The sequence below is a fragment of the Condylura cristata genome, unplaced genomic scaffold (assembly GCF_000260355.1).
Source record: "Condylura cristata isolate star-nosed mole 26May11 unplaced genomic scaffold, ConCri1.0 scaffold00015, whole genome shotgun sequence".
Taxonomy (NCBI): domain Eukaryota; kingdom Metazoa; phylum Chordata; class Mammalia; order Eulipotyphla; family Talpidae; genus Condylura; species Condylura cristata.
Window position 1 is genome coordinate 40,212,964 of NW_004567116.1, and position 13,822 is coordinate 40,226,785.

Here is a 13,822-nt window from a genome sequence, read left to right on the forward strand (position 1 = left end):
TCCCCTCAGCAGTGTACTTCGTCGATCTGCCTGTTCTGCGCCCCGCTCTGTCTCTGGTGAAGCCTCTCACCGCCCCTGAGCCTCTGACCTGTACCCCAGTTCTGTATGTACAAATAAATAAATCTTTAAAAAAAAAAAATAAAAAAAAAATCAGAATAGATTGAGCTTTAAGAAATCAGAATTTTGGGGACCTCCCTGGCGGCACAGTGGGTTAAAGCACAGCACTAAGAAGCTAAAGCCTCTTCAGCATGAGTTCAATCCCTGCCCACCCCAGAGGTGGCCCAAATGGCGTGGCAAACCTCTCCTGACCTGCCTGCTGCTCCCCTCAGCAGTGTACTTTGCCTATCTGTCTATTCTGCTCCCCACTCTGTCTCTGGTGAATCCTTTCCTCCACACCTGCACCTCTTGCCTGTATCCTAGTTCTGTATGTATAAATAAATATATCTTTAAAAAAATATTTTTAAAAAAGAAATCAGAATTTCTTGAGAATACCAATAATTTCCCTATTCTTTTGGTTCAGTTTACACAAAGAATCTGTATATGGTTGGGAACAAATATCAATCTGTCCTACTGTTTATTTAGAAAGTAAAATGCTGGGGTGAAAAATATTAGAAAAATTTAGCTTTGTGACATTCTTACTACCACAGGCTAAATTGTTGTATTGTTATTTCTGTTCCCTTTTAATTAAAAGAATTTTTACATTAAAGATGTTGTAAGAGAAATATTTTTAAAATATTCCTTTTATTCTCTTTACCAATTTATCAAACAAAATTACTTATTTGGTATATTTTCAAAGATATTTTTATCTTTGAAAAAAGATAAAACTGTCTGAACAATTTTCTCAGTTCTGTTAAGTAACTTTACAGTTTATTCCTATCACTAGCATAGTATCTGTTGGGAAGAAGTTACTCAAAAGGAGAACATTACTAGTTTTAATTGGGACATTCACAAAACAAGCAAAGGAAACCTATAAGGAAAGTATTATAACCTCATTTTATAATGGGTAAATAAGCTATTTAGTGACTTGCTCAAGACCCCAAATGTTAGGTAAAGAGCTGGCTGGTTCCCATGGGACAGAGTTACCTCCAACCTCTGTCATTCACTCTGGTGTGCTTTGGTATTTCAAAATCAGGATATCTTGAAGCTCATGACACATCTTTTTCCTTATTCATTCCATGGGTCTATTGAGTACCTCTGTGCCACATTCCAGAGCTAGAGTATATCCATTCATTGAAAAAATATTAATTGAGCTTCTATATGTGCTAGGCACTGTGCTGGGTTTTGAGGATATAATAACAGGAAAAGCAAATCTGTCCTTTCATGGAACACATACACTGTTGTGGAAAGCAGTCAATAAACAAGGAAGTAAATATTTAGAACTACTTAGTAGTTCTATAATATGCTATTCTAGAAAGTAAGAGGAACTTACTTTAAATAAATAGGTCTTTGAGGATAAACAATTAACTGAAAAATTCAAGGCTGAAAGTAAGTAATGGTGATACAGCTGAGAGGGGGAGCATTCCTGTAAGAGTCAAAGGTTATGATAGAGGAATGGCCTTCATATAGCTGGAAAACTCAGGGTGGAAGGTTTAGTAGAAAAAGATCTATTTATGATTTGGGCAAATCATGAACTCTTTCAGAACTCAATTTCTCCACCTGTAAATGAGGTAATAGCTACATCTCAGCTCATTACAATGATTGAAGAAGATTCATTTGAAAAGCCTTTTCATATAGAAGGCACTCAATAATTAATTCTATTTGGAGTTAATTGCAAGGAGGAAGGGAAGAAGGAGATAAGTGAGGGCCTGGCAGAAAAGACCAGAATAGTGAGCGAAAAGATTTATTTCAGAGGGACTAGGAGTGACTGAAAGCTGGCGTAAGGATGGGTTTTGTTTGTTTTTCTTTGTCAGCAGAGTGGGAAATCACTGATGGGCTTCAGGAAGAGGACTAATACAAGTTGACTTAGGTTTTTGAAAAGTCTTGCTTATTAAATGCAGAATGATTTGAAGAGAAGGGTATATATGTCAGCAGTGGTGGTTTGTCACCCCACTGTACTCTGGGAAGTTCTTGCTTCTGTTTCTTTTTCTTTGAAGTGCTTTGTTTCAAACTTTCACATACCTTTTATTATCTATGTTTAGTATACTTAACATGCTGAATCTATTCTTTTGCCACTTAAAGAGTTTTTACTATAGTTGCTGAAAAAGTAAGTGAGAGCTAAAACAAATGCATGTTTAATTTGACTCCAAGCCCTGTTCATGCCCTATGATTCATAGGGATCAGACAATTTATCAAGCACGTATGGTTGTATTAGACAAGACACTTCCATATACCAAATTTACTGAATATCTCCTATGCAATAGCTACTGTGCCAGGTTCAGAGAGTAAGCAAAGATGATGAAAATATTGCTCCTAAATTTAGGAGATTTCAATTGAGGACATTAAACTTGGGCTCAAACCAGTCAAGAAATATTTATTTAAAACAACCTGGGTGTTAGGTATTTTAAGTTTATACCAGGAATTTAAGAAATAGGAATACTCAATTTTGTAAAGAGATAGGGTATTTTAGGTTGAGTAAGTAGAAATATCATAATATGGAATATCATATATGTTATTTATTTAATTCTCACAACTATAAGATTTAGGTTTCTTTTTGTTTTGTTGGGGCGGGGGAGAGGAAGGAATTATACTCACATGTTTTAAAAGCAGTAAAATTGAGACTTAGTTAAATTTCCCAAAGAGCCATACTAGTCAGTGCAGAGATAAAGTCATTCCTGCATGACCTGATTTAAAATTCTGTATTCTGGGCCCTCCCTGGTGCACAGCCCATTAAAGCACAGCACTGGGACGCTAAAGCCCCTTTCGCATGAGTTCAATCTCCGCCTGCCCCGGAGGTGACCCACATGGCGCAGCAGACCTCTCCTGACTAGCCTGCTGCTCCCCTCAGCAATGTACTTCATCAGTTGGCCTATTCTGCTCCCCACTCTGTCTTTGGTGAATCCTCTCACTGTCCCTGCATCTCTGGCCTGTGCCAGTTCCAGTTCTGTGTGCACAAATAAATAAATCTTTAAAAAAAAAAAAAAGTATTCCTGTCAAGATGCAGTATTTTCCTTGTTTTAAATAATAATCTCTTCTAAACTTCTGGACATGTTTCAGTGTTCTGTTGCAGCTGCATTCTTGGTGAGAGGCTAGTGAAGGAACCCGCACTGGTGTTCTGTGATATTCATGAGTTTTGGCTGGGCTAGTTTTTTTACATTGAATGGGTTGATACTGTTTGGAAAACTCCATCACAGTGGTCCAATATTCATTGTGCTTTTCTCATTAGGTAAGTTACTGGGAAAGTATGCCCTGGACCTAATGGCAGAAAGTTGTCCAGTGAAGGGGTATTCATTTGAGTTCCATTGACTGAGACATTTTCATTAAAAAAAAAAAAAAAAAAGGTTTGTCTGTATTTTTTAAGTAATCTATAACACGAGAGCCTTTTGTGGTAATGAGACCCAGATTTCCTTCTATGTCCGTACCCCTTTATGCAGGCATGATTTCTTGGAAAGGAGAGTCCATATGTCAAACAGTGTCTCATTCAGAACATGGAATCATTCCATAGATGCTGTGGCAGTGATTAGAGTTTTAACTATTTTGTCCTTTCTGGATCAGTGGGTGCTTGGTTCCTTAACAAATCAGCTGCCTCAGTGATTGGGAAGGTAGGATGGTAAGAGCTTTTAGATCACTTACTGTACTAGGATGCTTTTGAATATTTAATAGTTTATCCAGCTTATAAATCAAAGGAACATTTGAATTAATTTATAATGTCATGGCTATTATGTTTGTGGAATTTCTTATGAAAGTTAACAGAAAAGCTGCAACTTGACATTCACAAAACAAATCAGAAATTATTTTTATGAGGAACTACAGGTTTTAGAGGAAACAACACGTTTTAGATTTTTGTTTTAGATCCTTCACACATTGTTTTAATCAGCATTTATTCGCATACCTGCGGCTTGCAGTTTACTCCTATTCCTCCCTGAACCCTTCCACACCCCTTCAACTGTGTCTCACTAACAAAACTATCATCTGTGACCTTGCTAACCTCCAGAGTAGCATAAGGAACACAAACCTCTGCTCTGCATTAGGTGTTAGGGACGTCATTAATGCTTACTGGAAAAGCACACCCCAGAGAGCCAGGTTTTGGCTTTGGCAGGTAAAAAGCCTTTTAGATCTTGGAATGCTGGAAACCTTAAACCTTTTGGTTTTTTAGTTAAAGTGATTGGCAACAGAATGTGACATCTGAGGTTTCGTGGCCAGCAATAGCCATAATTAACCACATGAGCTCACATTTTCCCACTGGATATTCAGTGGTCTTGGGGTGATGAAAGTAACTTCCCTACTAGGAGGTGGTTTTCCTTTTGAGGGTATTGGAATCCCCTTGGGTCCTGTAATGCCGCACCCGTGGTCCTTTTAAAATGCTTTTTAATATAAAGCTTCAATATTGGAAATTCAACACCATGGTGTTTAACAGTGATGCTATGATTGAGCACTATGCCCTGACATTGGGAACAACCTAGAATTTTTAATAGGTGGAGTGAGGAGTCCTGTGGTGAGTGTAAATAAGGAATCAGAGTTGATTTGATATTATCCAATTTTCGGTTTGTGCTGTACCTTTTTGGTTTTTGATTTGCGTGTGTAGGTTTCTTTTTGTAATACCTTTTTATATTTAAATCTAAGCACAACTGTTTGATCATTGATAGGAGGTGATGTTAGAAGACCTGGTTTTGTCCATTTAATGCATATTTGAAGATAGTCTCAAAATATGCAGATATAATTCTTTACTTCTTTAATAATATAGAAAAAATATAGACACTTGAGGTGTTAGCGCTGGATAGATTTTTTTTTTAACATGTATAGTTTGCATTTGAAGGCTAATTAAGAGATGTGCTGTTGCTACTTTTTGAAAGTTTCCAAATGCTTTTCTTTACCAGGTCTTGTAGGAAAAGAAAAGCTTAGTGTAAAGTTCATACATAAAGTTCAAGCGTAGCATGTTATCCTTCATTACTGTGAGTCCTCTTCTTTTTCTTCTTTTCTCTTTTCAAAAGAAATTTCATGGAGACCCATTTCTTTTACTAATGGTGATATTTCAAATTTGATAAACGCTTTTCCTTGTAGCAACCTCTCCTGGAATTCACAGTGCCAGCTATCACTCCAGGGGCCACAAAGTGGGGCAGGTGCAGATGCTGTTCTCCCTCTTACTCCATCGCTCATGGTTTTGCCTCTGTCTATTATTTTGGCTTACCACTTGGATCTCATTTTCCTCATCTCTACATTAAATAACACCAGACTTGGTGATTCCTAAGGCTTGTCCTAGTTCCTCTATGATTAAATTATAATGTGGTGACTTTACATTGCAGTGTAATTTTAGTTTCTGAGGTAGACTATCCAGAAACTATTGAGTCGAATATTTCAGTCAAGTGCTATGGTGCTCAAAATCAAGGTACTTGGGTTGGACCGAAGTAAGAAGAGGTGGCCTCCAAAAATGATTATGATTTCAGTCAGACATTACTTAGTCATCACTCGAATGTTATTGAATTTTTCATCAGTTCAATTTAAGAGAACATCAAACATGAGTCGAGGGAAATGTTCTCTAGTGAACTCTATTCAAGTCACCGAGAGACTCAGACTTTATATTTGTCACCCTTACTACAAAAGTTTGAAGAGATTGACATGGTACATGTGTGTCTTATGCTTGGGATGTTCTGGGCTCAGTCATTTAACAAATTGTTATGTAATCTGTAATGAAGTTCTGAAAAAGTATGGTAGGTTGCTTAAAGACATGCACCATCGTCAGCCCAACCTGTTACTAGCTCTGTTACTGTGGATGGATTCTTTAACTGTTTTGAGCTTTAGTTTCATAATCTGTTTTCCTACATCATTGTTAATTGTTGAGTTTTAGTTTCTTGAACTTTAAAATGAATAAAATAAAACATGAAAGGTGACTAGTTTAATAATTGTTGGCAAACAATTATTGTCATAAATGAATTACTGTGGTCAATTGCTAGTGGAAAGTGAATTCAAAAAGTTACCTATTTTTATAGTATAATCTGCCATGGTATTCCAGGGTGATAAATTCACTGAGCTATAGATGACTGTAGTTACTGTCCTTCAATAAAAGCTAATGCTTAAATAACTATAAACAGAAGGATATAAAAAATACCACCTTTAAACGTATCTTTAGAAGTCAAGAAATATGCACGCCAAGGTTATTTCAGTCATTGTAGTCTTTCTCTAGTCAAAGTTAATACAGTTACCCATTAAGTCTTATTGTGTGGGAGGAGAGAAGAGGGCGGAATGGAGTCTTTATTTGTTTTTGTGAACTTTTTCAAGTGTTTTGAGAATACTGTATACCAGGCAGTTACTTTTTTCCTTGCTCCTATGACAAATTTAAACCTTTTGTTAGTCTCAGTTCTGACTTACCTGAGTGATGATTTATCACTTGATAAAAAGCCCAAGAAATCTAAATAGTGAATTAAAACTATAATTCTCTGTGACTTCTTAAAAGATAGATTCTTATGTTTATGCATTTTTCTCATGGTTGCTTGCATTTGAATTGCATAAATAAGTTTTGTATTAACTATGTAGTTTCGAACATTTGTTTTTGCTATTTAAAATACTCCCCCTTTTCCTCTCTCAAACTTCAAAGACTTATTTACACAACACTATTTTTTGAATATTGAGAACATCCCCCCCAAATGCCGTTCCACTAAACTTTAAAATTAACAGTATCATATAGTAGTACAACAATACAACATATTTGCTTATAAAGCAGTTAATAACTAAAATGTATATTGCTTATATAGTATATTATGTTTGAACTTCTTTCACATTGTATAATAGACCCTTGAAGAAGTTTTTCTGCCTTTAAAATGGTGGGAAAGAATGTAATCGATATGTGAGGCACTAAGAAGTCTTTATACACTCATCCGTCCATACATATGTATCAGATGTTAATCTTGTCAAATTAATTATTGATAAATAGTTTCAAATATGGTAGTTGAAATTGCAAGTCATCATGTTTGTTTATATGTTTAGTTTTGTATGAAGTGCATAATTTTTATAAATGGCATTTACCAGTTTTTATAAAATCTCCTTTAAAATTGCTTCATTATGCTCTCATAGCTACATTTATAAGGTAAATAGTTGTTTGTTTTTTTCTCTGCTTTTGAATTCACAGCAAAAGATGATGGAAGCATTGCTGTTGCCCTTGGTTACACTGCACACTTGGTCTCCATGATTTCCTTTTTCCTACAAGTGCCCCTCAGATATCCTATAATTCACAAGGGATCAAGATCGACAATCAAAGATAATATCAATGACAAACTGACTGAAAAGGAGAGAGAGTATGTATCTTTTTTATACTTTTGACATCAACTCCGTTTTGAGACATGGAATATACTAAAAATGTAAAATATGGTCTAGATCTTGGTAAATTTTGTATGTCTTGTAAAGTCCTCCATTTCTTTTAAATAGGATGTACTCATTTCATTTAATTCTAGTGGCTTCTGCACTTCTTAAAATTGTTAATAGTAGCAAAAGTCACCCATTTAAGTTTAATTTGCTTTGTGAAAACAAGTATCAAATACTTTGCAAATATTCATGTAGTACTTGTGAATGAGTGAAATGGTTAAAGTATCATCAGAGAGACAGCAGTGGATTGTACATACTTATCACTGGAAGAGCAAATCAGACATAGTCTTCTTTTGATGGAAATTTACAGGGTTTTAGGTGGAATCAGATCTTTACGGGAGATGAAAAATAGGAATTGCACGGCTCGTTAGGCAAATTATACTTAATGTAACTGGCCTAGGAATTCTCAGCCACTGCCCTCTGATTAGCTCCCTCAAGTGACTATTGGCATGTGAGATATTAGAATTCAAACCCCTATTTAGCTGGTTTTGCTGGGGCTTGGGGGAGAAATCTAGTTCTTTCTTTTGGCTTGTTAGAAACATAGGTCAGGACCAAGGCCTAGACCATTCCTTGTACACCTGCACTCTGTGAAGGAAAACTCTGAACTCTTCGCTGCATTTGAGACTTAGACCCAAAACACAAAGGAATGTAATCAGCGTTACGTTCAGCTGCAGTGTTTCCCCCACACCCTATTTCTTCTTTTCACTGAGACTAAGAAGTGGGTTTTAAAATGATTTTTTGAAATAAAATATATCAGGCATTATTAAATGAGTTACCTATCTGTTGGATAATACATTCAGATTAGTGAAACAATAATTAAGCTAGTACGAACATCATGGCTTCTCATGTTCTCACCAGAGAACTGAAAGTTTTGTTTTAATCTCAGAAGAGAAATAGGGAGTAGTATAATGGGCAGGCAATTTAAAACCTGCTGGCCTGTACAAGGCAAGGCTTTTACAAATCTCAGAAAGGTGATCATCTTATTTTTCTGTAGTAGAATTATTGAAACCCAGAGAAATGGTAGTGCTGCTTTTTCCATTTCCTTGATATTTTTTTTGTACTTTGTTCATTCCTTGAATAAAGCCCGAGTTGCCTTTTTTTTTAAATCTGATTTCAAAGACAGAAATTCTAGAGAACAAAGAATTGCGTTGTATGCAAAATCAGATGGTATTGAGCACAGATCATAGTCATTGCCTGTAGACGCGAGAAATGAAATGGACCATTTTAATGATGCTTCTTTGCCTGTGACTGGGTACCTGGTTTGATTGTGCATGCTTATACATACAGAATGGGTGTCAGTAGAGCCTTTTATATTTCTTGCAATCACCTTGGCATATCTAAAAGTTTATGGAGCTTCCCCTTTAGCATAACTAGGTTTCATTTTGCCATGAGGGAGGAGACAAAGAAATTTGCTGAGTGGCAGTGAGTAGACTGATTCTGTATCCATTTTCTCTCTGCCCACATCTTAATCTGGCAACCCAGATTTGTTGAATAAATGGATGAGGTTTTATTCCTAGTGGTGTCTCCTTGAAGTAATTAGAAGACCTTCAGCTGTAGTGGTATAAATAGCAACTTTTCTGTAGAAATATAATTACTAGTAACTGAGATTGCATTAGCATAAAGCTTATATTGAAAACTAGGATGATTTCAGATTATTCTAGTTTCATACTGCTATAATTCCAACTTCTTATTTCTGTTATGATGTGTTCCAGGCATACTTAAATACCTGTTGACAACATCTTATAATAAGAATTATAGATTCTTTCCTATAAAAATTCTCAGCTTCTGTTTATTTTGCAAAGAGTTCAGAAATAGTTGCTGTTTCCACTAAATTCGCATGTTTGCTTTCATGATATCTAATTAAATCTGATGACCTCCTTGTAGAAATGGGGGGTTTTCATAACATGTATAGGCCTAAGAGTTGTGGCTTTAATTTCCAACTCTTCTGCTGTTTATCCTATAAATTAGAGTATTTCTTATAATCTTTCATCTTCATTTTATTGTAGGTTGTTTCTCAGATGCTGGCATTTAGAGTACCTAGTCACCCAGACCTCAAGCCTTTACGTTGAATAATGAGTTGTTGATGACTTGAGGCAGTGGAGAAGGGTAGACTAAATGCTTTGATTTTCTTTTTTATTGTTGTTGTGCACTGTAAAATAGAATCAAACAAGTATTTTTCAAGATGGCTAATATTAATGAAACTATTAGTTCTTTCACATTATGTTTGATTACAGTAATGTGCCCTAAGTTAAAAAAAAATTTTTTTTAATCCCTTGAAAATGTTCCCAAATGTCTATAGTCCAACCGTATTAATAGGGCACCTCAGGATACACCATGGAATAGAAATGAAGATTTAAGGAGAGTGTTCAGGTCTATGCAGAATTGCAGGCTTACTGTGTTTTCAAACAAGACAGATTGTTATTAGGTTATCTTATTTCATTTTACAAATGGAGAAGCAGATTGAAAGATAAAATGAGGTCTCACACCAAGTTGCCTAAGTCACTTTGGTCTAGTTCACTGAGGACAGCAAGCCAGATTTCTGTTGACTATAAGTGTAATACTTTTCAGCAGGCGTATGGGGGATAAAAGTTTATTTAAATGGGTCTATGTATGACACTATAATAGCCCTTTTCTTGACTTTAGGTGAAAAGTGTCATAAGGTAAATCACTGTACAGAGTCACCATTTTAAGTTCTCACTAAAAATGTTCATTGAAATTTTCTTTTCATAAATAAATAAATCTTTCAAAAAGTAAAATTATAAATCTTATTTATCAGTTGTTTCTAAGAGGTGCAATGCAAAGTACCTCTCTCTCCTAGTCTTGCCTTAATGTACTCAAAATTGGTGGAATTTACTTGTTTTTGGTTTTTGTTTCCAATTATTTAAATCATTTGAGTCTTGTCAGCGTCACCTCTTACCAGTGGCTATGGAAATGTCCTCTCTGAGACAATTTTCCTGGTATAATACCTAAGTCATTAGGTTACTCTGAGGATTAAATGAAGCATAGTGTTTTATCATAGAAGATGCTGAACAAAATTTTGCAATTATTATTATGTATATGTTATTTTGCAATACAAATAACAGGAAGTCATATAAATTATTACTGATTCTCACTAAAAGGAAGGGTGGGCCTTAAGAAATGGTTAAGGTGGGCCCGCCCTGGTGGCGCAGCAGGTTAAAGCACAGCACTGAGAATCTAAAGTCGCTTACGCATGAGTTCAATTCCCGTCTGCCCCAGAGGTGACCACATGGCTGGCAGACCTCTCCTGACTTGCCCCCTGCTCCCCTCAGCAGTGTACCTCATCGATCCACCTGTTCTGCTCCCCACCCTGTTTCTGGTGAAGCCTCTCACTGCCCCTGAGCCTCTGGCCTGTACCCCAGTTCTGTATGAACAAATAAATAAATCTTTAAAAAAAAAAAGAAATGGTTAAGGAATATTCAAAATTCAACTGTTCCATTGTTGCTAGGTGTCCTTTCATAATAGTGCCATGAAGTACTTCAGCTCTCAGTGGTATAAATGTGGAGAACAAGTGGAACTTCCCAGAGTATAGAGAGAAAAACTGGGCTAAAGCTTGTCTCTTATTTCAACTACTCAGTAGTCTAATATCTATTAATAAGTAAAACAATTAATAGATATTAATAGTGGCTAATGAGTACAGAAATAATGGTTAGTGAGTACAGAAGCTCTTATTCTTCAAAGGAAATAATGGCTAGTGAGTACAGAAGCTCTTATTCTTCAAAGGAATATAGAACATGTTCAAACCACACTGTTCCCAGCCTTGGCCCACTCTTGTTTTTTAAGTATTTTTCCAGGCCTCCTCCATCCATAGCCTATGCTTTCAGCCAAGCTCTTGTTTTCCAGACACATCACATTATTTCCCGCCTCGACACTCTATCCATGCTATTCTGCTCATCAGGAATGCCTTCCCCAGTCATCTCTAGGATCAAAATGGTTGCTGGACATTCTTTCCCTTCCTTGTAGTCTAGAACTTCCCTTATAGATTCTTGATTTCCTATAGATTGGTGTACTTTGTGAGCCCATGAACAGTTTTCTTTAGGTAGTACCTCAGAAATAAGTGTATTTAAACATAACCCACATTTCATTTTAACAAAACCCAGTGATGTGGAAGTGTATTGGAGTTACTTGTTTTACTCATGTCTGAAATATTTTCATTATAGAAATTGCATGTTGCTCAGAATTAAGCTTTCTCCATTGCCTTGCAGAGAGCTTTGTATTATATAGACACTCAATAAATATTTCTTGAATAGAGGAGTGAAAGGGATGCTCAGTTTTTGCAAATGCTATTAGGTAATCTGACACTCCACACTTGAGTCCATAGTTTTAACTCTAGATGCTCTGGCCAGGACAGTCATTATTTCACACAGTCCCTGAGGACCAGGGCAAGCTATTAATGTCTGTGCCTGTTGTAATGTAAGGCACAGGCGGCAGGGCTGATGGGGTGTCCAGGAGTGAGAGCAAAGAGCATGTTTTAAAATGAGGAATCCCCATGGAAATTCAGGCAAGAGAGATCAACAAAATAAAAATGCAGAAGGTGGTTGCTGGGTGAGACAGGAAATGAACACCTTCTGAAGATTAGGCATTCCACTGAGAGAGGGGAAATGTGGAAAATGAGTCCAGCGTAATTGGGCAACTATTTCATTGCTGACACTTGGAAGCATATTGTTGTGTGTGTTTTTAATGAAGTGTGCTTTTATAGTGCTGATGTTATTATCTGGATGAGGAAGTCTTCTCTGGTATTATTGTCATCTCAGCTTTCTGCAACCAAGTAAATTAAAATACAGTAATGTAATGGGACAGTGGGATAAGAAAGAAAACCAGATGACTCTGACATGTGACCCCAATTTGAACTTACTGCTTTTCTGGCTTGAATACTCAAATCAGAATAAAGGTTCAATGCAATGCTTGGGATGGGGGTGGAGGAAAACTATATTTAGTTAATAGGGTGGTTTTATGGGTTAAATATTGTTACAATTTTAGAATATGTGAGATCAGTGTTTCTCAACTCGAGGTCCCCAGAGCATCACTGAGCTTTCCAGGTAGTCCGTGGACTGCCCTTTTTAATATGTTAATATACATCACATGACAGCATAGATGCTTGGGTTCTGACATGAATTAATATTTGCTTTAATAAATAAGACTTTTTATGTGGAAAGGAGCACCATTCTTCCTTTTAATGTTTGATACTTTTGGTAGGCAAACAATGAAAAAGTATATCAATCCAGAGTTTGGAGTAGTTGATCTGTGGAATCTTTTGATTTCCTGGAGAAATAAAGGGACGGAAAGAGTAAGAAAATTACTTTCTAGGTAGATGTGAAATATCCTGAACTTCCTGAGGCATCTTATTATAATAGTTCTCTAGACAGTTTTCCAGGGACAGCATTTATGTCCCAGAAAACAGCATCATCAACAGTAAGCTAAGATAACTTATCATCAGCAGTAAAACAAATTTATGCCATTCTTTTATCCAGATAGTTCTGTCGCTGCCAAATTCTTATACCTCTCCCCTGTGACAGTTGCTTTGGATAAGATCTCCATATGTAACTTCTCAATCAGATTACACGATTAGTTGGTTTTCATAGTGTTTTCCTTTAACTCCTTGATATGAGAAACTGATATGATATTTAATTTACATAAAGTTAAATCACAAGAGAAGTTTCGAAAGGGTTATAGCAGTCAAGCCATGTGTTAAGGATAATACGTATTGTCACTGAATAGCAAGCTAATGTTGGGTAAAATCACTCAATTGCAGAAGTGGTAGCAGGGAGGGAAGGCAAGCCAGCGGACCCTTTCTTGTGTAAGAAACCACATTGGACGTCAGTGTGGGGCAGAGTTGGGGGGGGGGCACAAAGGCATGCTTGAGGAGAAGGCTCCTAAATATGGAAGCTGCTGAGTGTGGAAGAGGATTAAGATCTGTCCCAGCAAAGACTAGAAGTGACAGGATATAACATGGGCACAAAAAAGGAATTACACCTTGCTATGACTCAAGCTTCCAGTTTCTTACCTTGCCTGGTAAGTGAACTCTACTTTGTTACTCGGCCGATTTCTTTGAAGCACAGATAAAGGAAGGATGAGTTTATAATTCAGTCTTTGATCTATTTAGGACATCAAACAAATTGTCTCTTGGTTACCTCTACTGTTTTATATTGCAGTTATTCATGATGACAGAACTAATATCTATTTATTTATTTTTTTAAGTCGGATAACTTTTGTTTATATATAATAGTTTATTTTTACATCATTTTGTACATTATTTTTTCCATCTCAATTGTTATCCCCGGGTTTCCCATCACCCAGTCTCACCTGTGTGCCATCTCCATAGTCCCGTGCACTTCCCTCTCCCGTTTTTGAT

General features: G+C 36.4%; 1 protein-coding gene across 2 annotated transcripts in view; it reads left to right on the forward strand.

Moving 5' to 3' along the window:
• Positions 1-13,822, forward strand: part of UVRAG (UV radiation resistance associated) — a 238,662-nt gene that overhangs the window by 131,107 nt on the left and 93,733 nt on the right. For both annotated transcript variants that reach the window (XM_004683215.2, XM_012725607.1), the window contains one exon: positions 7,220-7,385. In XM_004683215.2, coding sequence (XP_004683272.1) covers positions 7,220-7,385 — 166 coding nt within the window. The remainder of the gene's footprint in view (positions 1-7,219; positions 7,386-13,822) is intronic.